The 19,902-nt window shown below is 56.8% G+C and overlaps 6 protein-coding genes across 6 annotated transcripts, besides 2 other annotated features; 2 read left to right on the top strand and 4 right to left on the bottom strand.

Annotated features, from left to right (window-relative positions):
• Nucleotides 1-1,713, bottom strand: CYME_CMS247C (hypothetical protein; the record flags this gene model as incomplete). The annotated part of the gene is made up of 1 exon (XM_005538828.1): nt 1-1,713. The coding sequence occupies one exon, from the start codon at nt 1,711-1,713 to the stop codon at nt 1-3; it is 1,713 nt and encodes a 570-aa protein (XP_005538885.1).
• An 828-nt stretch (nt 1,714-2,541) lies between these two features.
• On the top strand, nt 2,542-4,821 carry CYME_CMS248C (DEAD/H box protein; the record flags this gene model as incomplete). The annotated part of the gene is made up of 1 exon (XM_005538829.1): nt 2,542-4,821. The coding sequence occupies one exon, from the start codon at nt 2,542-2,544 to the stop codon at nt 4,819-4,821; it is 2,280 nt and encodes a 759-aa protein (XP_005538886.1).
• A 642-nt stretch (nt 4,822-5,463) lies between these two features.
• On the bottom strand, nt 5,464-7,578 carry CYME_CMS249C (hypothetical protein; the record flags this gene model as incomplete). Its single annotated transcript, XM_005538830.1, has 1 exon — nt 5,464-7,578. The coding sequence occupies one exon, from the start codon at nt 7,576-7,578 to the stop codon at nt 5,464-5,466; it is 2,115 nt and encodes a 704-aa protein (XP_005538887.1).
• An 891-nt stretch (nt 7,579-8,469) lies between these two features.
• Nucleotides 8,470-10,281: a sequence feature (possible transcribed region).
• On the bottom strand, nt 9,870-10,892 carry CYME_CMS251C (hypothetical protein, conserved; the record flags this gene model as incomplete). Its single annotated transcript, XM_005538831.1, has 1 exon — nt 9,870-10,892. One exon carries the CDS (start codon nt 10,890-10,892, stop codon nt 9,870-9,872), a length of 1,023 nt encoding a protein of 340 aa, XP_005538888.1.
• A 269-nt stretch (nt 10,893-11,161) lies between these two features.
• Nucleotides 11,162-13,434: a sequence feature (possible transcribed region).
• On the bottom strand, nt 12,999-13,976 carry CYME_CMS253C (similar to cytidine/deoxycytidylate deaminase family protein; the record flags this gene model as incomplete). Its single annotated transcript, XM_005538832.1, has 1 exon — nt 12,999-13,976. One exon carries the CDS (start codon nt 13,974-13,976, stop codon nt 12,999-13,001), a length of 978 nt encoding a protein of 325 aa, XP_005538889.1.
• A 1,553-nt stretch (nt 13,977-15,529) lies between these two features.
• On the top strand, nt 15,530-18,883 carry CYME_CMS254C (similar to triacylglycerol lipase; the record flags this gene model as incomplete). Its single annotated transcript, XM_005538833.1, has 1 exon — nt 15,530-18,883. The coding sequence occupies one exon, from the start codon at nt 15,530-15,532 to the stop codon at nt 18,881-18,883; it is 3,354 nt and encodes a 1,117-aa protein (XP_005538890.1).
• Nucleotides 18,884-19,902: the final 1,019 nt, after the last annotated feature.

Genomic DNA, 19,902 nt, shown 5'->3' on the forward strand with positions numbered 1-19,902 from the left:
TCAAGAAGTGGCTTGGTACACCAGTCCGGCGGATCGCTTGAAGGTGACCATGTGAAGCTCACGGTTTCGATCAAGCACGTACAGTGTAGTGTCCACAAAAAATATCGCACATACCGGAGCTTGAATCCTATCGTACAGACGTTGCAATTCAGAGCGACTGCCCCGTTGATTGTGTGCTGCAGCGTCGTGCGATAAATAGCGGGTAACTCGTCCAGACCAGCGATCAACGGCCAGGATGAGCAAACCTCCATCACGCGGCAAGAGCATGCCTATGCCAACCACAAGAATGCCCAATGCAGGGCTAAATGCGTGGTAGCGTATTCCAAAGAGCGAGACCTGACGCACTCGGACATCGCGCGCAAGGTCCAGTGCCGCGATGCGCTCCGGATGTACTGCATTAGGGTGCCGGCGTATCCGCCACACGGACACAACGCTGCCGGTGCCAATAAGCCAGACGCTTGTTTCCTGATACGCCCGAATGTGCCCATCGAATGGCTTTTCTGTTAGAAACCCCTGGTGAACATCATCGACGGCAGCGGCGATATGGGCCTGCTCAAACGCATCCAAACAGGTGTCGATGGCGACGAGCTCGCTGGGTGCCGCCTCCGACGCCGACGCCGGCACCGACGCTGCAACCCTTGTATTCGCAGCCGCCTCGGGAGAGAGGAGCACGATTGCACCGGCATGCCAAAAGTACCACGGTATGGGTTCAATGAACCAGCCACCATCCCGCTGCATCCCGCCGGTGCCCAGCGAAACTCGAAATCGAACGCTTCCACGGGACTCGTGCGGTGGATCCCGCTCCACACCAGGCACAACACTAGTCCAGTGCGCCGTGCAGTCCAGAGACACCGAAGCGACCATACGAACATGCGCATCATCCACTGCAAAGCATTTCGCTCCGAATGAAACACAGGGAATGTTGTGTGCATGCTGTGCAAGCACCCTGCAGCGAATACGAATCTGTGAGGCGACGTACGGCAGGCACGATGCGTCGTTTGGCGCCATCGTTGCCGGCATCACCCGCTCAGCCTCATACGCACATGTCTGCGTTCCTTCGGCACCTGCGAGACTAAACTCTAGCAAATTCACCGTGTGTGCATTGCTGCCGTACACCAAGAGCGGAGCTTCAGCGCAAACTGAGGCCGACCAAGTCGAAGCCGCCGTCCGAATCTTCACTGGAAAACAATCCCCGGATGATTGCTCGCTGGCATAAGGCCGAAAGATCACGATAGAGCCAGCGTCTTCCAAAAAATCTCCACAGCAGGCCACGACGACGAAACCGAGGCACGGCATCACGCCACAGGTCAAGTAATTGATGGCCTCGACGAGGCCAGCAACCGGACCCTGCTCGGTCTCTTCCGTGCTCCTGCCTGGACCCGACGCTGATACGGGAAAATAATCCACCGGACAGCGCAGGATGCGCCGCTCTCGCATGAAATCTCCATCGCGCTCAAACTCTAGGATACACGGAGCGATTTCACCGTTGAGAAAACGGTGACCCGCATCCACCCCATAAAATCGTCTTCCATCCGGACTGGGGCCGGTAAAGCAGCTCAGTCGAAAAGCATCCGGAAGACTATGAATCGCGTCCAGTCTTTGGGTATGCAGTCGCACCTGGATGCCACGCGACGCCATGATTGCTCCATGCCACCTACGAACAGCGATAGGTTGGTGTCCGTCCGAGGCGCCGTAGACAGACGCTCGACGCATAGACCGTACAGAGCATCAAAAGCGGCGTCTGTCTTTCAAAGTACGAGCAGAACCGTACAGACTCGAGTCCGTTCGGCCTTACGGGCTGACGCAGGCCTATCGCACACCAGCGACGCACTCGGCAGCAGCTGCGCGGAGAGTCTGGTGCCGCCAGCGGTGCGTACAAGCTGGCTTTTGCACCAGTCCGGAACGCTGAAGCCTCTATGCAGGTATTCTATGGTTGATTTTCGAATTGCTCAGTAGTCTTCGTGCCGCTCTGGCTCGCAAATCGTCCAACCTTTGCATTTTGAAGCAGAAACGAAGCGAGCCGATGAACGCCGAGGCCGCGTTTCCGGAAAGCCGCTACCGCCGCCGCCGCACCTGTTTGCCGTCCCTGTTGAACGCGCCAGCAATGCTGTTCTGCGACGGAGAACCGTACTGAACGAACGATTGCGGTACCAGGCACACGTCCAGACTGAGACTCGTTTTCGTTGGTGCCGCTGTCGACACGAACGGTGTCGTGCGAGCCCCACGAAAGTCCTCAGGGCAGTGGCTGAGGCAGTGTGGCGGCGGCGGCGGCGGCCGTCCGCCCTCGGCGTTCATTTCCACGGAACACGTCTGGTGCCTGAGACTGCACCGTCGCGAGGCAGTTCACAGAGACGTTGTGGTCGTGAACATAAAGTTCTTCTCTGTGGAACGCTCTCGACGCGATAACTGGGGCCAGTTCGCGTGTCTGGTGCACCTGAACGCAATCCCTCCAGGAGTAACAGCGTCGCACGCTGCACCACCGTGGTGTGGCGTTGGGGTCCACGACGCCCGAGTACCCGCTGACGGAGGTAGTGACCCGAGATGGCGGCTGCTTTTGCTGAACTCGGGCTCATGCCCGAGCTCATTCAAGCTATCGACGATATGGGTTGGGTTTTCCCGACACCTGTTCAATCGGAGGCGATTCCGCTGATCCTCGGCGGTGGTGATGTTTGCGTCGCCGCTCCGACCGGCTCCGGAAAGACGGGCGCTTTCTGTTTGCCAACGCTCCAGATCGTTCACGAGACACTAAACTATACTTCAGCTGCCGATCAATCGCGATCGGGAGCCTCCTCGAACCCTGACAGATGGAAGATGAGCGCGCTTGATCGCGCACCGCACCTGATCCTGGACGCGAGCGGCTTGCTGTGCGCTTCCACAGAGCTCCACCAATGGAGTGGCGGTCGGGCGGCCTTTGGCATGCTACCATCGGCACGGGGCAAATGGTACTATGAAGTGCAGGTCCTTGGTGATGGACTTTGTCGGGTCGGTTGGAGCGCTGCTTGTTCGACGCTTGCGCTCGGCGAGGACGACTTGTCGTACGGATTCGGGGGCACTGCCAAGAAGTCTCATTGCGGAAAATTCGAGTCCTACGGGGGGGCATTCGGAAAGAACGATGTTGTCGGTGTGGCACTCGACTGGGAAAACGGTGAGATTTGGTTCTCAAAAAATGGTGAGCCGCTCGGTCGTGCGTTCAGCATTAACCGCAAAACTCTGGGCGATCGTGCACTATACCCGCATGTTTACTTGAAGAACAGTCAAGTGCGCGTCATCTTCAGCGACACGAGCTATTTGCCTGGAGCTGGCTTCCGAGAAGTCGGCTCCGCAGGTCCACAAGAACGAACGACGCCTGAACGAGAAGGCGCTGTTGACTTGCAAGGCACGCACCGACCCTCGAATGCACCGTTGATGCTGATCCTGGAGCCAACGCGAGAGCTGGCACTCCAAGTGCATCAGGAGCTGCACCGCTTTAGCCGCTTCCTCGACGAGGACCAGACGTCGTCATCAGAGAAAGTACAGTGCGTCTTGTTCACAGGCGGCTCCGCGAGCCAAAACGAGGCACTCGGCGCTCCCCAGTCGCGAATCGATATTGCAACCTGTACACCGGGGCGCCTGTTTGATGCGATACGTACCAAACAACTAGATGTACGGGCAGTGCGCTTTCTTGCCCTTGATGAGGTAGACGGGTTGTTGACAATGGGATGCGGTTCCCAGATTATGCAGTTGCTGGGCATGATTCCTCGTCAGGGTCGGCGGCATCGGCTCCAGATCATCATGTTTTCGGCGACCGTGAACGCACCACGGGTCCGTCAGCTCAGTGATCGAATCCAGGAGCACGCCACCTGGGTCGATGTACGCGGCCCAGAGACCGTTCCATCCACGGTGGATCACCTGGTGGTGCGTATCGACCCGGGGACTGCCCTCCAGCTGGTACAGGAGGAGGAGGGGATAGCACCAGCACCAGCAGCATCGCTTCCAGCCACGGATGCGGTTCATGTTGGTGTGGACTATCGCGATGCGGAAACGGCCTCATTATCGCAGAGGATCAAACTTGCGAAACCTATTCTATGCCTGCGACTTTTAGAGGTCTTCCAGATGGACCAGGTGATGATCTTCTGTCGCACGCAACTCGACTGTGACTTGCTGCAGCAGTTCCTGGAGCAGCACGCAGCGATCCGAGGAGCGACTGCAACGCTGCATGCTGGACTCGCTGACCAGCAACGGCGGCAGCATTTCACTGCATTCAAAGAAGGCCAAGTGCGCATCCTGATCTGCACGGACGTTGCCGCCCGAGGTATTGATATCAGCGGTTTACCGTTCCTCATTAGTATGACGCTACCCGATGAGGTTGAAAACTACCTGCATCGCATTGGACGCGTCGGTCGCGCGGATCGTCTAGGTCTCGCGATATCGCTCGTGAGTACTGTCCCTGAACGCGTCTGGTTTCACAGCTCGTGCCGCAAACGCGCCAAGGGCAAATGCCAGAACCGAGCCTTGACCACTGAGGGCGGCTGCACGATCTGGTACGATGAGTCGGAAATCCTCCGACGCCTCGAGGCCCAACTCGGGGAAGCGAACATGCCCGAAATCCTGGACGTGAACCAGGTATTGCAGGCGAAGGATCCGGCAGCGTTACAGGCGTATGTACGCGGCCTTGCCCAGTACGGTAGGAAGCGCGGAGAAATCGGAGCCGCCTGTGTCAACGCTGTAGATCCAGAGCTAGAACAACGGCTTCACCATACGCAACAAGTGGCCAGACGAGTGCAGGAACTAGAGAAAAACGTTCAGTGGCGTTTCCTCCGACGGCTGCAGAACGCTCGCTAGGGAGTCAGCGGTGGCGCTGCGCAAACGGCAACAGCGACCGGCACCAAGCGCACCTGCATTAGACCATACGAGTTGACGTCTCGTCCAAAACTCGTGATGCTCATGGTTCGCGTCGCTCACAAACGCTAGTCCGAGAAACTATGCTGAACGATGCCCCATGGGCTGTCCTCTTTCCGAATCCGTGAAAACGACGTCGTGTGTTGCGAACGCCCAGCGCGCCACTGTAGACGCGCACCAGACGACACTGAAGGCGGCACCACTCGACCAAGCCGCTGCAGCAGCATATCCGAGGATCGAGCACCAGCAAAGGCGCCCGACCTGTGTGAATGTGTACTAGGGACGGTGCATGTGGTAAAGCGCTCTGCTGTACAACTGGTGACAGCGAAAGCATGGAGCTTTTCACGCTCGGGTATGGAACGCGGCCTTTTGTCGCCTGCAGCGTGTCTGCACGCAGCGACACTCGTTTACACGTGAAGAAGCACGCCCACCGATGAAAACCAACCATCCCGTGGTCTGCGAGAGCCCGAGAAATCAGTTCCCTCGCAACTCACCGCACTGGACTGCACTGAACGTTTTGTACAATGCTGCAGTGCTGGCGCTTGAAGCCAGCTAGCACCAAAATCCACGTCCGTACCAAACCATCTACCGTGATTGCCTCTGGACAAGGCGTAGTCCGGTGAATCTGGGCAGAAAGAGAAAGCCCCTGCGGTGACGGGCCTCGTTGTCTGCAGCTAGCTCCGTGACATTCGGTTGATGCAACCGATCCAACGCACCAGCGCTTGTCGCCGCGTCTCCCGCCAGAGCCGGTGCTATCCGCTGATCAGGCCTGGAGGTAGCAGGGTCTGCAGCAGGCTCCTGCACGCTCGACCGCTCCGGTGCCTGGCGTGCGGTTTTCAGGCTCGACAGGTACGCATCGGTCGTGAAATGCGGGTTCGATGGTATCAGAAACGGATCTGAACGTGAGCTTTTCTGAAAGCGTTGCAGGAACGAGGTACGCCGCAGCCTCGATAACGCCAGTGCATTCCGCCGCACACTGCGTCGATATTTCAGTGCAGTTTCGCGAGCGCGGAGAATTTCGTCCAGTTTCTCGTCGCTGAACACTCTTGCTGCGAAGCGAGCGCCATCACCAGCCGGGCGTTGATACGGTGCTACCAGCATCTCGTATGCAAGCCCAAACCCGTAACGCGTAGCCTCGAAAATCACCTCAGGTCTGGTTTCCAGCTGGCTTATTTCGGGATCTCCACGCGGTGGAGCGATCGCCAGAATCGAGGCCTGCTCCGGCAGCGCCGAGCACCAGCGTTCTTTCAAGATGCTCCGAACATGGACGTGGCGAGCGCTTTTCCTGTCTTCTAAGATGCGAATATCTTCCAAATACTGTTTGAAATGGCCTCCCCGAACGATATAGTCACGGACGTGCGGAAATGCCTCCAATTCGGGTGCAGCTATCATACGTTCGTAGAAGCCGGCGATCCGCGGAACACGCGTACCCACCGGGCGCGTTCGCAATACCAATAAATGCGTACATCCATCCGCAAGAGCGCTTCGAAAGGGGATTGCTTCGAAAAGAATCCCGTCCGCGTAGATATCGTCACCAATGGGAACGAGCGGCCCCGCGATGCCTGGAACCCGCGCGCTCGCCCTGAGGCACTCGCGCAGCTCCGCGTAGGTACGGAACCCGTCGAACGCTACACTACGTGCGTGCGTGAGGCTGCTCGCCACCGGTCGGAGCGGCTGCACCGCATTGTTTTGGGCGAACTTGTTCCAGTCTAATGGTTTGATATGAACCATTACTTCATCGAGAAGAAAGTCGAGATCGAGCACCGGTCGCGTCCGGCTTGACGAACGTAACGGTTGCCAGAGCGCTCGCTTATTGATGAAACGATCGTTCGCAATATCCTCAAAGTAGACAGACGGTCCATAACCTGGTAGCTGCCGCGCAACGACGTAGGCACCGCAGATAGCCCCGGCGGATGAGCCGAAGATCACATCAAAAGCGTCCGCGAACCCGAGGTATCCCAACGCAGCACACATCCCAGCGGCAATACTCCCGCGCATACCACCACCTTCGATGACAAGTCCAATGCGGTAGGGATCGTGGCGTTGTCCGGGTCGCGAGCCGTGTGCTCGTCGTTGGTGCAGGGCCATTAACACCGGATCATCTGCGTAGCTTTGCCAAGGATGATGCGGTTTGTTGGGGGCTTTTTCCCGCTGCAGCAAGAGACGCGGAATGAGACTCAGACTGGCGATGCGTGCTCGTCGCAAGAGCGCTGTACGCAGGGGCGCTCCTGGTGCTGCTGGTGCTGCATCACTTGATGTGGCTGTCTTGTTAGCGCGAGTCGCCGTCTTTGGTGGTGCCGGGTTCGGCTGCTCCAAAGCCGCTTCCGGTTTCAGCGCGAAAACGAGAGCGCCTCGAGCAAGAAACTGCCGCTGGATAGAGAACCTCGTAAGCAGCCTGGACTGTTCACGTGCTCGGTTGCAGGCGTTGCTCTTGGGCCAGCAGCTGTGCCTCGTCTTTCCAAAAGCAAGGCTAGTACCCTGGAACTGAAAGCTCATTCGTGACAGCGGCCGTTGCGTGGCTCCAGTAGACGCTTCCGGTTCGTCCAAAGTGACTCGTGCTGCAAGGATATGAGCGCTCATTCGTGGCGGCAGTGATAGCGTGCTTGCCGAAGATGCATGTTTCTTGTACAAAACGGCTCGTGCTTCTAGGTGGCGCTCGAGCGACTGCCTGCTGCCGTCAACTGCACGCTCTCTCGCCATGCGCAGTCCATCTACGACCAGTGTCAAACTTGAGCCTGTATGCTTGTTGCTGGATGCTCGCGCTGCTATCCGCACAACGAGCACCCTCCTGCGGATTGATATGTCTTTGTTCTACAAAGGTTTTCCGGACACTGCCTCACGCTGGACCCGTTTCTGTCGAGAGCCGTGCCTGCTGCTGCCAGCGCACTTGGCTTCGGATCTGGACGTGTTGGCGCAACCGCATCCGGCACCTGCTCTCCGTTGGCAGGAAACGGCGGGCTCGAATGCTCGCCTCCATCGCTGTGGTTGTGGAATCGACACGTCTCACGGGATATGCGGATGCGCGAATGCTACCGATATTTAGCCAAAAGAAGTAGATCCTTGGCAGTTGCTCCTGTACCCAACGAGGCCCAGCATGGTCGTCACGTCGCGCTCGGCGGTTCGATCCGGCGACAAGCCTGGAGCAACGCTTGGCGTGGGCGCTTGTCGCGCCGCTACATCTATGACTGATGAAAAGCGAACACTCAAGTGCGTATTCTGTTCCCGTCTTTGAGGTTTGTACGAAGTTGCTTTTTAGGTGTACAGCCTCGGCGTTCAAAGTGCAGCAACAAAGGGTCACGGATGTATGTATCGTTTTCGAGGATGCTTGGTTGTGGTTTCGGAGCGGCGCGTTAGGCGCCTTGCACGCGGAATTCGCGACGTCATCGTAATCAAGACGATTCACAAAGCCCTGGAACAGCGCTTCGTAAAATAACCGGTCTTGTTATCTAGTTCATACGTACGAGACCGGGCTCTTCGCCCTTGCTTCCGTGTAACACGCCCAATTCACGCATGCTTCGAGTTTTTGGTCTATCGGTTTCGATGCCATATGTTGATGCAGCAACTCGTGCCGCTGCGCGGACGACGAAAAGCACCCGGCAACATGTCTCGACGACCTCTGCACAAGCGCAAGCCGGACACACACTGAACGTGTCACGCCAAACAATCCGTGCTGTTCGAAAGCCAAATCCTCTGATCTGAGTGGCGATCAACGGAACGGCATGCCACAGCGGTAGAATGATACCTGGCACGGAACGCGACTGCAGAAGCACCCGTCGCCTATGTTTGCGTAGGAGCGGGTGCTGGACCCGGACTGGACTGATCACAGCGATCGACTCGGGTGGAGCGTCGACGGATCGACGTCTCTCGAATTGGTTACAAGCCTGGATTCTGCAGTCTGTAGGTGTGTCAGCATGGACGCCCTCGTACTCCACAACCTGTTTATCGAATGGAAGAGCGTGCGCTTGCGTGTGCAGGTTACGGAGCACTCGCCGAGGCGATCGCCCGGACGTGGCAAGTGGTGTTACGGTACGGCACCAGGCGCGTAAACGGGGGATAGCACCGAGGGCAGCTTTCTGTACCAGCCACGAGCACGTACCGATCGACGAGGCAAGCGTTCACGCACCGCACAGAGCAGCCCTCGGAGGACAAGGGCGACAAGCGCGAGAAGAAGGAGGAAGATTCTTGGATGTTCGGTAACGTCCGACCGCAATCGCGTGTCACCGTTGCAAAGCGCGCACCGAGCTAGCGTACAACGAAGCTGAACACGGCAAGAGAAGCGTCGATCGCCAACTCCGTCTGGGTGTCAAATGCGTCGACAGCAGCCGGAACCCGCGAAACCGGAACCAGAACGCTACCACCAACATCCTTCGAGTGCTCACAAGGGAGCCATTTTGGAATGAAAGACCTGCGCACCTGACTCTGGAGACAGACGAGCGGTACCGGAAGCAGTCCCCGACAGCCATTGCCGCAGACTGTATCGATGCCATCGGGACGAGACCCAGTCCTGAGCGGATCCGCTTCTGGAAGTGAATCTGTCCAATTGTGCTCTAAATTGGATGTAGGGCATTGCCGCAACACGCAACGAATACGCCAGACCCAAGACTAGAACGGAATCGGCCCAGCTCGTCGATTCCCATACGCGCAACTGCTTATCGAATGCATATTCTTTACAAGTGTCTCGGCAGACTGCCGCATACACACAGACTTGCATGCACTAAGTAGAGCTACGGCTCGCATGCATCTCCTCCGCACAATTCTTTAAATCTACTGGGTAACCGTTCTCTATCGTAAAAATCAAGCACCCATAGATTCATACGAGCCGCATCCCTACCTTTTGCGGGTAATGGCGCACTGCACTGCACTCAACTGCACTGCCCGCTCGCGACTCGTAACCGCCAAAGCATGTTGTGATGCTCCAGGTGCCGAATGCCGTCCAGGTTCATGCAACGGTGCCCGCGTCCAATATCTTGGATGACATCGCCCACAGAGGCCTAGTCCGGCGCACTGAGCTTCTTGCGATCTTGCGGTCTTGCTACGAGAAAGACCTTGCGTTGCGCCACATTGAAGCCGACGATAGCGCCGCAGCGTTTGCAGCGCCGCTCGTCACGCTTTCTATCCGAAGCGCTCGAGAAAAGACAGGTCACATCGTTTCCGCAATTAGGACAGGGTCCCCGGACTACCTCCGGAGAGCCCAAATCCAAATAGCTCAGCATTCGTGGCGTCAGGTAGTTGCTGAACCACGCAGTTACGACAGCGATGACCACGAAGAGCACAGACGCTCGAACGGCGACCTGATCATCGAACGTTAGCTGAATATGGCCGAGACAGATGAGATCAAGGAGCGCAAAACCCAGGATACTCGATAGGCAAAGCAGCACGGCGGGCGCGTAAAGAAGCAGCAGCTTGAACCGATCCTCCACTGCGTCTCCGAAAAGCAGATACATAAGTCGTTTGTCCATCGACGAATCAGACTTGAGGATGCTTTGCATGTCGAGGGTGCTGGTTCGACTCGCTCCCAGCTTGGCCTTGAGTCCGTCGAGCTCTTCGGGACTTAGACGCAGCTCGTTCAGGAGCCGTCTGTCCATGTCGCGTTGCTGCGCAGCTTGAATCCAAACCTTCTCCAAGTCATTTAACCGAAGAGAACTAGAACCTAAATGTTCCAACTCGTCACGGAGAGTCTTGAATTCGCCGTCGGTGAGAACCGGGTTGCCTTCATAGTATGAGCGCAGCGCTTCAATAAACAGGTTCTCTAGGGCGCCTCTGTACTCACCGTCGTTATTGCCGTCGATGCGCCGAATCCATAAATGGTCGTCGTTTTCGAACGGTTCTCGTGATATGCTCATATGGTACCGTCGTGGACGCGAGAGCAGTCGCACGCTGGCACCACGGCAAACGGGAAACCGCGCAATACCAACGGAACACGCAAACGGGGCCGCGCACCGTCGAAAAGGCACACCTATGGTGCTTGTCAGCCAACACAGCGGTGCGTTGGAGCGGGACCCGGGCCTCCGCATGGCAGCGAGAACAACAACTGAAACGTTTCTGGCCTAAGTACAGCAAAACGCGGTGCACGTTGCCCAGCTTTGCGGAGAAGATCTCCTCTTGCAAATGAATGAAAGGTGGTCGACGACCTGCCTACGGTGGCTGGCTGAGACTCCCGCGCACAGATTATACCCAATTTAGAGCACAATTGGACAGATTCACTTCCAGAAGCGGATCCGCTCAGGACTGGGTCTCGTCCCGATGGCATCGATACAGTCTGCGGCAATGGCTGTCGGGGACTGCTTCCGGTACCGCTCGTCTGTCTCCAGAGTCAGGTGCGCTGGTCTTTCATTCCAAAATGGCTCCCTTGTGAGCACTCGAAGGATGTTGGTGGTAGCGTTCTGGTTCCCATTTCGCGGGTTCCGGCTGCTGTCGACGCATTTGACACCCAGACGGAGTTGGCGATCGACGCTTCTCTTGCCGTGTTCAGCTTCGTTGTACGCTAGCTCGGTGCGCGCTTTGCAACGGTGACACGCGATTGCGGTCGGACGTTACCGAGTATCCAAGAATCTTCCTCCTTCTTCTCGCGCTTGTCGCCCTTGTCCTCCGAGGGCTGCTCTGTGCGGTGCGTGAACGCTTGCCTCGTCGATCGGTACGTGCTCGTGGCTGGTACAGAAAGCTGCCCTCGATGCTATCCCCCGTTTACGCGCCTGGTGCCGTACCGTAACACCACTTGCCACGTCCGGGCGATCGCCTCGGCGAGTGCTCCGTAACCTGCACACGCAAGCGCACGCTCTTCCATTCGATAAACAGGTTGTGGAGTACGAGGGCGTCCATGCTGACACAACTACAGACAGCAGAATCCAGGCTTGTAACCAATTCGAGAGACGTCGATCCGTCGACGCTCCACCCGAGTCGATCGCTGTGATCAGTCCAGTCCGGGTCCAGCACCCGCTCCTACGCAAACATAGGCGACGGGTGCTTCTGCAGTCGCGTTCCGTGCCAGGTATCATTCTACCGCTGTAGCATGCCGTTCCGTTGATCGCCACTCAGATCAGAGGATTTGGCTTTCGAACAGCACGGATTGTTTGGCGTGACACGTTCAGTGTGTGTCCGGCTTGCGCTTGTGCAGAGGTCGTCGAGACATGTTGCCGGGTGCTTTTCGTCGTCCGCGCAGCGGCACGAGTTGCTGCATCAACATATGGCATCGAAACCGATAGACCAAAAACTCGAAGCATGCGTGAATTGGGCGTGTTACACGGAAGCAAGGGCGAAGAGCCCGGTCTCGTACGTATGAACTAGATAACAAGACCGGTTATTTTACGAAGCGCTGTTCCAGGGCTTTGTGAATCGTCTTGATTACGATGACGTCGCGAATTCCGCGTGCAAGGCGCCTAACGCGCCGCTCCGAAACCACAACCAAGCATCCTCGAACACGATACATACATCCGTGACCCTTTGTTGCTGCACTTTGAACGCCGAGGCTGTACACCTAAAAAGCAGCTTCGTACAAACCTCAAAGACGGGAACAGAATACGCACTTGAGTGTTCGCTTTTCATCGAACATTCATCTGCGCTCGCTTCGACTCTGGAACGCAGGACAGTCGCGTCAATGAAACAGTACTGTTCGTGGATTTGTTCAGGATGCGTTCCAAGACATCGAGCGGAGCACTGCAGGAGTTTGACGCGAATCGGCCGGTAGGCTTGGCACCTGCAAGGTCGCAGGATAGATCTCGCGTTGGTTCTTAACCAAAATACTGCACTGGGGTCCCGAGTGCGCGGGAGCTTACCTTTGCGGACGACTGTCCCCAACCTGGTCATTGATCGCATTTGCGTGTCTACGCGGGCGTCTGTTCACATTCATGAGACTCACACCTTCAAATAAAGCAAATCGGAGGCCGAGTAGCCTATACGGTAGCGGCAGGCAGGCCAAATGCTGATTTGGTGAAGCTCAGCCTCAGAGTGCCCGCGCGACTGAGGCCTGTATTCGCGATCGAGCATGCGACTCCGACATCCTGGCTAGCAAATGAGTGTCGGATAATCATGGAGGTCGGTCAAGCGAACACATTGCATTGGGCATCATCGGGGCTTATCAGATCATCATCGGGTCGCTGACGAGGGGCCCAGTTCGCCCAGCGCTAGGGGAGCGATGGCAGCACACCCCAAGAGTCGTCCGCCAACGCGCCGACTCCTGGGCTACGCTCCTCACGAACCGCTCGCAGTGCTGTGGGCTCTATTGATTCTGTGCACTTTCGTCGCTCGCGAAAGAATCGCCGAAGTAATGATGCGGATTCGTTCGCCAACACCCCGGGAATGATCTCCGAGAAACGATGGAACGGATGCGGTGGTGCTACCGTCAATAGTGGAACATACGATTCAATAGCACCTAACCGCAGACCTGGTGCTCCATAGACCAGTCGCGTTACTCGCGCCAATTGCATGGCGCTGAGACACATAGCGCACGGCTCTAGAGTACAGTAGAGCGTCACATGATACGGAACGGGATGATCTCGACTGCCAGCGCGGTTCAGTCGCCATGATCGGAGCCGTGCCGATGCCGCCCGTAAACATTCGATCTCAGCGTGTGCTGTGGCATCACAGCACTCCTCAATACGATTCCGACCGCGTGCCAGAATCACGTCCGGTGCGTCAGTTTCTGGTCCATTTCGCACAACCAAAAGAGCACCAACTGGCACCTCATTGTTCGTGTATGCCTCCTCGGCGAGCGCAAGAGCCATACGCATGTAGTGCTCGTGCGGTTCAGCTGCAACATTTCTACGAACGGACCCTGCACTCGGCGCGGGTATGCGATACTCGAGGCTGGTGGGCGTGCTCCGAGCAAGAGCCGCACGCTTGCAGGTAAGCCGGCAGTGCGCAGCCTCCACGCGTTCTCCGACTGCGTGCAGATGACCCTCTGTCTCTCGCGGCAAGTTGAGACCATCTTTTCGCTCGTTAAATTGAGGATCAGAAATGCATAAGCTAGCGCTGGGGCGGCGATTGATCGACGCCCTCTTTGGAGTCTGCCTTGTGCTGCTGCTGCTGCTCGTGCGCCGTCTACAAGCAAAGCTCAGCGTGCTCACGATAGAGAACGAGCACCTGTGCACTTTCGGTAACATGACACACCTTTTAGAAATCTTAGAACAATTATCGTCACTTTTCCGCGCCTAGCACACTAGCGGCTACACGGGACGTTCGCATAGACGATCGTCTTGAACGGCCACGGTCGGTCAGCGGTAAGCGCTCAGGTTGCCGCATGCGATCGTAGGCGGGCTAGGCGAGGCGCCACGGTAGCTGCCTCACGAGTCTGGGTGCGGCGTACGCTTCTTGCGTTTGTGAACCGTGAATCAACGAGACTGGTGGTGGAGCTCCATGAGCATGAGTACATCATGCGGATACGATGATGTAGACTTTAAGAGCGCGCTCCACTGGTTGGCAGGAGAGCCCCGTAAAAGAAGTACCGGGAGAGAATGGGCGGGTACGTTTATCAGCTCCGAGCGGTATCCAGGGAAAGGTCATCGAAGCGCGGTAACGATGGAGTAACGCGACTGTCTCGATTACGGGTGTCGCTACCTGTCCTTGAGAGTCTCCGTGAATCCGTAATGTTTGTACAATAGCGTGGTAGGTCCGCAGTCCATGGAAAGCTCCTGTTCATCGCGAGTAGTATCTCTTTGTTTTGCAGATGCACAGACAATCGGTTGGATGCTTCGGCTTTAGTTGCGGGAGATCTGCACCCAGGAGAGTCATTTGCGCCAGCCATGCTCCATTCGCCCACGTTCTCGTGCGGTGCGAGTGTGGTACAACCGTTGCATGAGAGCTCGCAGCGTGCCCGCAGCGGGTGCGCATTGCGAGACCTTGATCCCGCTTCCCGTCTTGGTCTTGTGAAGCGGTTCCTGTAACAGAACGTGTCATGCTTTTGCTTTTCGTAAAAGGTGATCAACAGATCGCCATCTCCCATTGACCGCAAACACGTTCCAAGCATTCCGGTTTTTGGCGCAGCATGCACATACCCCTTTCTTTCCGTATTGCTTTGCCATCTGCGTACCGCAGTACGACTGGCCTAAAGTACGAATGCAGTCCTGCTTACACTGTTCAGAAAAGAATACATATCCGACATCCAATTCGTCTTCGATCTATGCGGTGTATCGCAGAGCGATGTCGATCCCTGCTATGCCTCGCGAACTAGCATTCGATTCTACACCGCGAAATTGGAATGAAATTGAGTTGAAATTCTAAGGATGTTCACCGTGGCGGCCGCGCGGCGCCCAAAAATCTCCGGGCACAACGTCGCGTGGAGCGTCCGCCGCCGATAGCGCCACCGCCGCTGCCACGTGTGCGGATTCGCTGCTTCTAGGGTGCACGCCTCTGCAACGGAACCTGTTCCACTGGATGCAGTCGCGGCAGCTGCAACTGCTACGTGGACGCGTTTAGGAGCGTTCTATGTGTTTCATGGTTGATTCCGTCATGATCGCCCACTGAGCATATTGGGACGAGAACGTTTGCCCCTCTCTCGTATTCTCAGTTCTGCTGGGCACAGGCAGTACTGCTTGAGCGTGTGCGGGACAGGCCCGAGCTGGGCGCTTCGAGGCGTTGAGGAGGAGCTCGGTGCCAGCGAGCGCTTCACGAGGGCGTCTTGAAAAGTTTTCCTGGTCTGGTGCGAGAATCTTCATTTATGGTGGCGGTAGGCAAGTTTCTCGTGAGGAAAATCCGTAGTTTTTTTGGCGCGGTTGACCGCGCGCTCTTCTTCATTACGTGTTGGATCTCCGTGAACCCGGTACGCGAAACGAGCCTCTCTGAACAAGACGAGCTTGTCGATGGAGGAAACCTATTCCTGACTCGGCTGGAGAGCGGCCTAGAACCGAAGCTACGTCATTCTTCCGTACAGAAGATACGTGGTGATGAGGCGCTAGCTGGAGGCATCGCACCTGGGCACGATGTGTCAACCAAAGGGACATGCTCGGGGCCACATGACCTGCCCCAAAAGCCAAGTGATGCCGCGCGTTTTCCAACGTTTCGTGCTGCGCAGAAAGCGACGAAGGATGGACGGGGGCCGTCTCTCGACAAGCACCCGGTTGTGGACGGACGTTCCTCGCCAGCTGCGCACGGCGCGCGACCAAAGCATGCGCGTACCCCCACGAGAAAAGTGTGGCGCCAACATCGCTTTCGACGTGTCGACGCTGATGCTGTCGACGATGCTTATCCCAGAAATAAAGCACCGGCTGCACCGAGCGAGACATTTTCCCGTACGGACACCAAGCAATGGATCCGAGAAATCCGGGATATCTACGCGAGTCGTATTTCGTTTCCGCGGCACAAGTACGAGGTATTCCGCCCTTCGCAGCTGAATTTTGTAGTCATCACGCTTTGGGGGCTCATCTTTGTAGCGGTAGCGCTCGTGATTGCTGTCATTATTTACACGCGCGCGGTGAACTCCGATTACTTTCTTTATTCAACAACGTTTCTCTATGTGGCAACAATTGGCAGCATGACCGAATCTGCAATATCCCTTCTGCTTTACCTGTTCTTCTACGCGCGAGTCGCCCTGGTGCCGGCACGGGAACGCACACGCATCCAGTACGTCATCGCTGCGATGACGCTGGTGCTCTTCTGGCAAACTGAGCCGTTGACTGCTCTGCTCCGACTCGCTGATAAGGGTCGACTGACAACCCGTGTGCCGCGAGTAGTTGTCGCGTTCCAGTTAGTAGGCAACTCTGCGTTTTACATCGGTACCATTGGTTTCATGCTTGTTGTCTGCCACCTTTACCGAATTCGCGAAACGCTGCCTCTTAACTGGCTGATCTTCTTGGGTCCCAAACTTGTTCTCGTTTGCACACTCCTGGCGCTCAGCTTTGTACTGTTTTTCGTTGGTCGTGTGATGCCGTCACGCTTGCCGTTGCTGTCGCTCATCGCTCTAGCTCGTGCGGGACGCGCAACAGGTCTCTGGGCTCGGAAAGCACTCAGCATCGTTGCGGTGCTTACGTTGTGTGAGCTCTACGCGCTCGTTGCGGTCCTGTACGAGATCCGCCGCACCTGGCGCTGTTTGAACACAGAGCCGTACACCACGTCGCGGGCGCGACAACTCGGATTCCGGCTCTTTCTCTACACCACCGGCTTGGCGTATTTTGTTTTATGGATACTCTTAATCCTTATTGTTTCCATTTGTCCTATGAGTTTCAGTATCGCTTACTACTACATCATGCTCTCATATGATCGGCTTCCATCCTTCTACACCGACAACAGTCGAGTAGAACGCTTTCTTGCCTCTGTTTACTTCAATCCGCTCTTTTCGTCCTCTCTGTACTTTATTCTGAATTCCATCACCATCGCGATAATGATTTGCAATGTACTGATTTACTTGCCTCCGGAGACACCCGCACTGTTCGCGAAAATCGTCTGTTGCCTCGCTACGAGCCGCAAAGACGTTCTGTCTAATTATCTGTGTTGTCGCGATGAGCCGCGACCGTTCTTCCGCTGGGGTCCACGCCAAACCTCCCACGGTACCGTAGATGCACCGCCGTCGATCGCTTCGTTGCCAACTGGACAAGGCGTGACGCGCTGCGACGCATACCCGGTCTCGTGTCCGATCGAGGCTCAAGTACAGGCACCGAACATCATGGCACCGGTGGGTTCTTCAAAGCCCGTTGCCGGAACTTCATTGGATACGCTGACGACGAATGATGCCACCATGGCGAGCACCAACGAAAACCAGTTGCATCGGGCTCAAGCAGGACTCTGGAAGCCCAACGGGGATACGCCCTCGAGAGACTCTGGTACTGCGGGCGCATTAGCAACCCGTATACCCGTGTTGCGACGCTACGTGTTCTCTGTCGAGACCATGGTGGAGCAGTTCAACCTATCGTGGCTCGCCTACGTTCTAGATCCTGCAAGGTGCTCTGGGCGTTTCATCCAGTCGCAACGTTTCTGGCGCGACTCGCTTGAACTCTTCTACGACGCCGCCACCGATACGCTGGGATACATCCTGGAGGCCGACGATCGCATCGTTCTTTCGTTCCGCGGGACTCGTTCCCGCCGCAACCTCCAAACAGATATGCAGACTCGTCTGGTGCCTCTGCGCTTCCCGAACGGGGATATGGATCACGCTCTCTATCAGTACCTGCTCCGTTGCGGAAAGTACTACAATCGAAAAGATGCCCGCTGGAGTCCAGTAATGCACATCTCCGATACGGCACTGCGACTAGAGCGGTACCTTCGATTTCGCGCTCGCTCCGACCGACCGCGGGTGCACGAGGGTTTCCTTGCCAGCTACCTCACGTTGTGTGAAGCGCTTGAGCGAGCGCTGACCCAGCGCTATCAAAGGAATCCCCGGCCGGTGCTCATCTCTGGTCACTCGTTGGGCGGGGCACTCGCGAACCTCGCTGCGCTGCATCTCGCCATTCACCTGCAGCTTGGTCAAGACTCGTTGATGTTGACGACCTTTGGCTCACCACGAGTAGGCGACCTCCATTTTGCGCGACTGCTGGACTATTTGGTGCCCATTCATTTCCGTGTGACGAATGCTGCCGATGTTGTGGCACGGCTGCCGTTCACGGGCCTCGGTGGATGGTTCGCCTGCGGGGGCGCAGCGTACGCCCACGCTGGAGTCCAGGTGCTCTTGAACAAGCATGGACTGCTGCGGGTGGATCCCTCGGTCGTTGAGCTGGAGTTCCAGTTTCGAGTTGGAGCCTACATTGAGCCCCATCTCAAGCGCGGATATAAGCGCAGCATCGAAGCCTGGGCGCAACGCTCCGGGAATGACGGATGGCAACCCGACTTGTGGGTATTCCCCAAGAAGAAGAGGATGTTCGGCCTTGGAAGCGGGCCGCAAGAAGAGAACGACATTGTGCTGGATACAGGTGAAGATGAAATCAAAGAAGATGAAAGCACGAGCAAGGTTCATGAAATGATCGAAGCGGAAGCGGCACTTGAGGAGAATATGGACGTTCTCGCCAATGAAGGAGAAATTCGAAACCTTGTGCGCGGCATGACTTGGCGTGTGCTTTCTCAGGGCTGGTTGTCATCGTCCTGATCACCGGGAATGCAAGCATGATCCCGAGTGCGCCTGGCTTCTTGTGGACCGTACGCTTGAACCCGGATATGCCGCCCACGATGCCTGTTGTCAGTTCGCACCTGGAGGTTGGCCTCTGCCGACATTCGGCTTGACACGCAAGCACAAGAACGAAAGGCATGCGCGCTGGTGTGAACAGTGTTACTGGCGTCCTTGACGACAACAATATTCGCTGTGCTCACCACGGGCCGTCACCGGCGCTCGCGCTCACACAGCGAACATCCTTGAGCGTGCAACGCAGCGTTGCTGTACACACACCGGCGTGCTGCGAGCAGGCGGCTGGAGACAAGTCCGCGCGTCAACGATTTCAGCAGGTCATACCTTCTAAAGCACTTGTTTGCACGCGTTTCCCAAGTGACGCATCATGCCCAGAGACTCCAGTTGTATCGGTGTTCCTTCGACAACGAGGATTGCGTTCAGATGTTAGCGAAGCGCATAGGGTCTGCTTCGGATGCGCAGCGCCGCATTCCCCCGTTTGGGGATCGCTCGAGTCCAGCGGCCTTTTCTCACATGGGACAACGCGTACTCCCCGAGTTCACGAGGCCACGCTCCACCCTAATCGCTCAGCGTCGCAGTCGAGTCCCCGTTCGAGCCGGTATCCTGTATGCTTTCGCCTGTGAACGGCGACTACAGGCTGCGACTTTGATGCCGTCCGCACCAGCCAGCACGAGCAGCGACCACAAATCACTTCGCCCGACGCTGACTTGCGCCTAGCCACGAACGATATCGACGAGGCACGTGTCAGTACTGGACGGAAACCCGCAGATGACGCCTCCTGTGAGGTATGCGCCGCTTGATGACAGTGATCGCGTGGAGATGTCCTCAACGACGCTGCAACGATCGCGGCAATGCGTCGCTGCCCATTCAGCGCACACACCGCGTGATCAACGTAAAACGGCTACGCATTCGGACGATGCCTGTACATGCCAACGAACGAGACTGGCATCCTAAACGATATGTCTGGGGGAGCTTGCGCTCGT

Source organism: Cyanidioschyzon merolae, chromosome 19, assembly GCF_000091205.1.
Source record: "Cyanidioschyzon merolae strain 10D DNA, chromosome 19, complete genome".
Lineage (NCBI taxonomy): Eukaryota > Rhodophyta > Bangiophyceae > Cyanidiales > Cyanidiaceae > Cyanidioschyzon > Cyanidioschyzon merolae.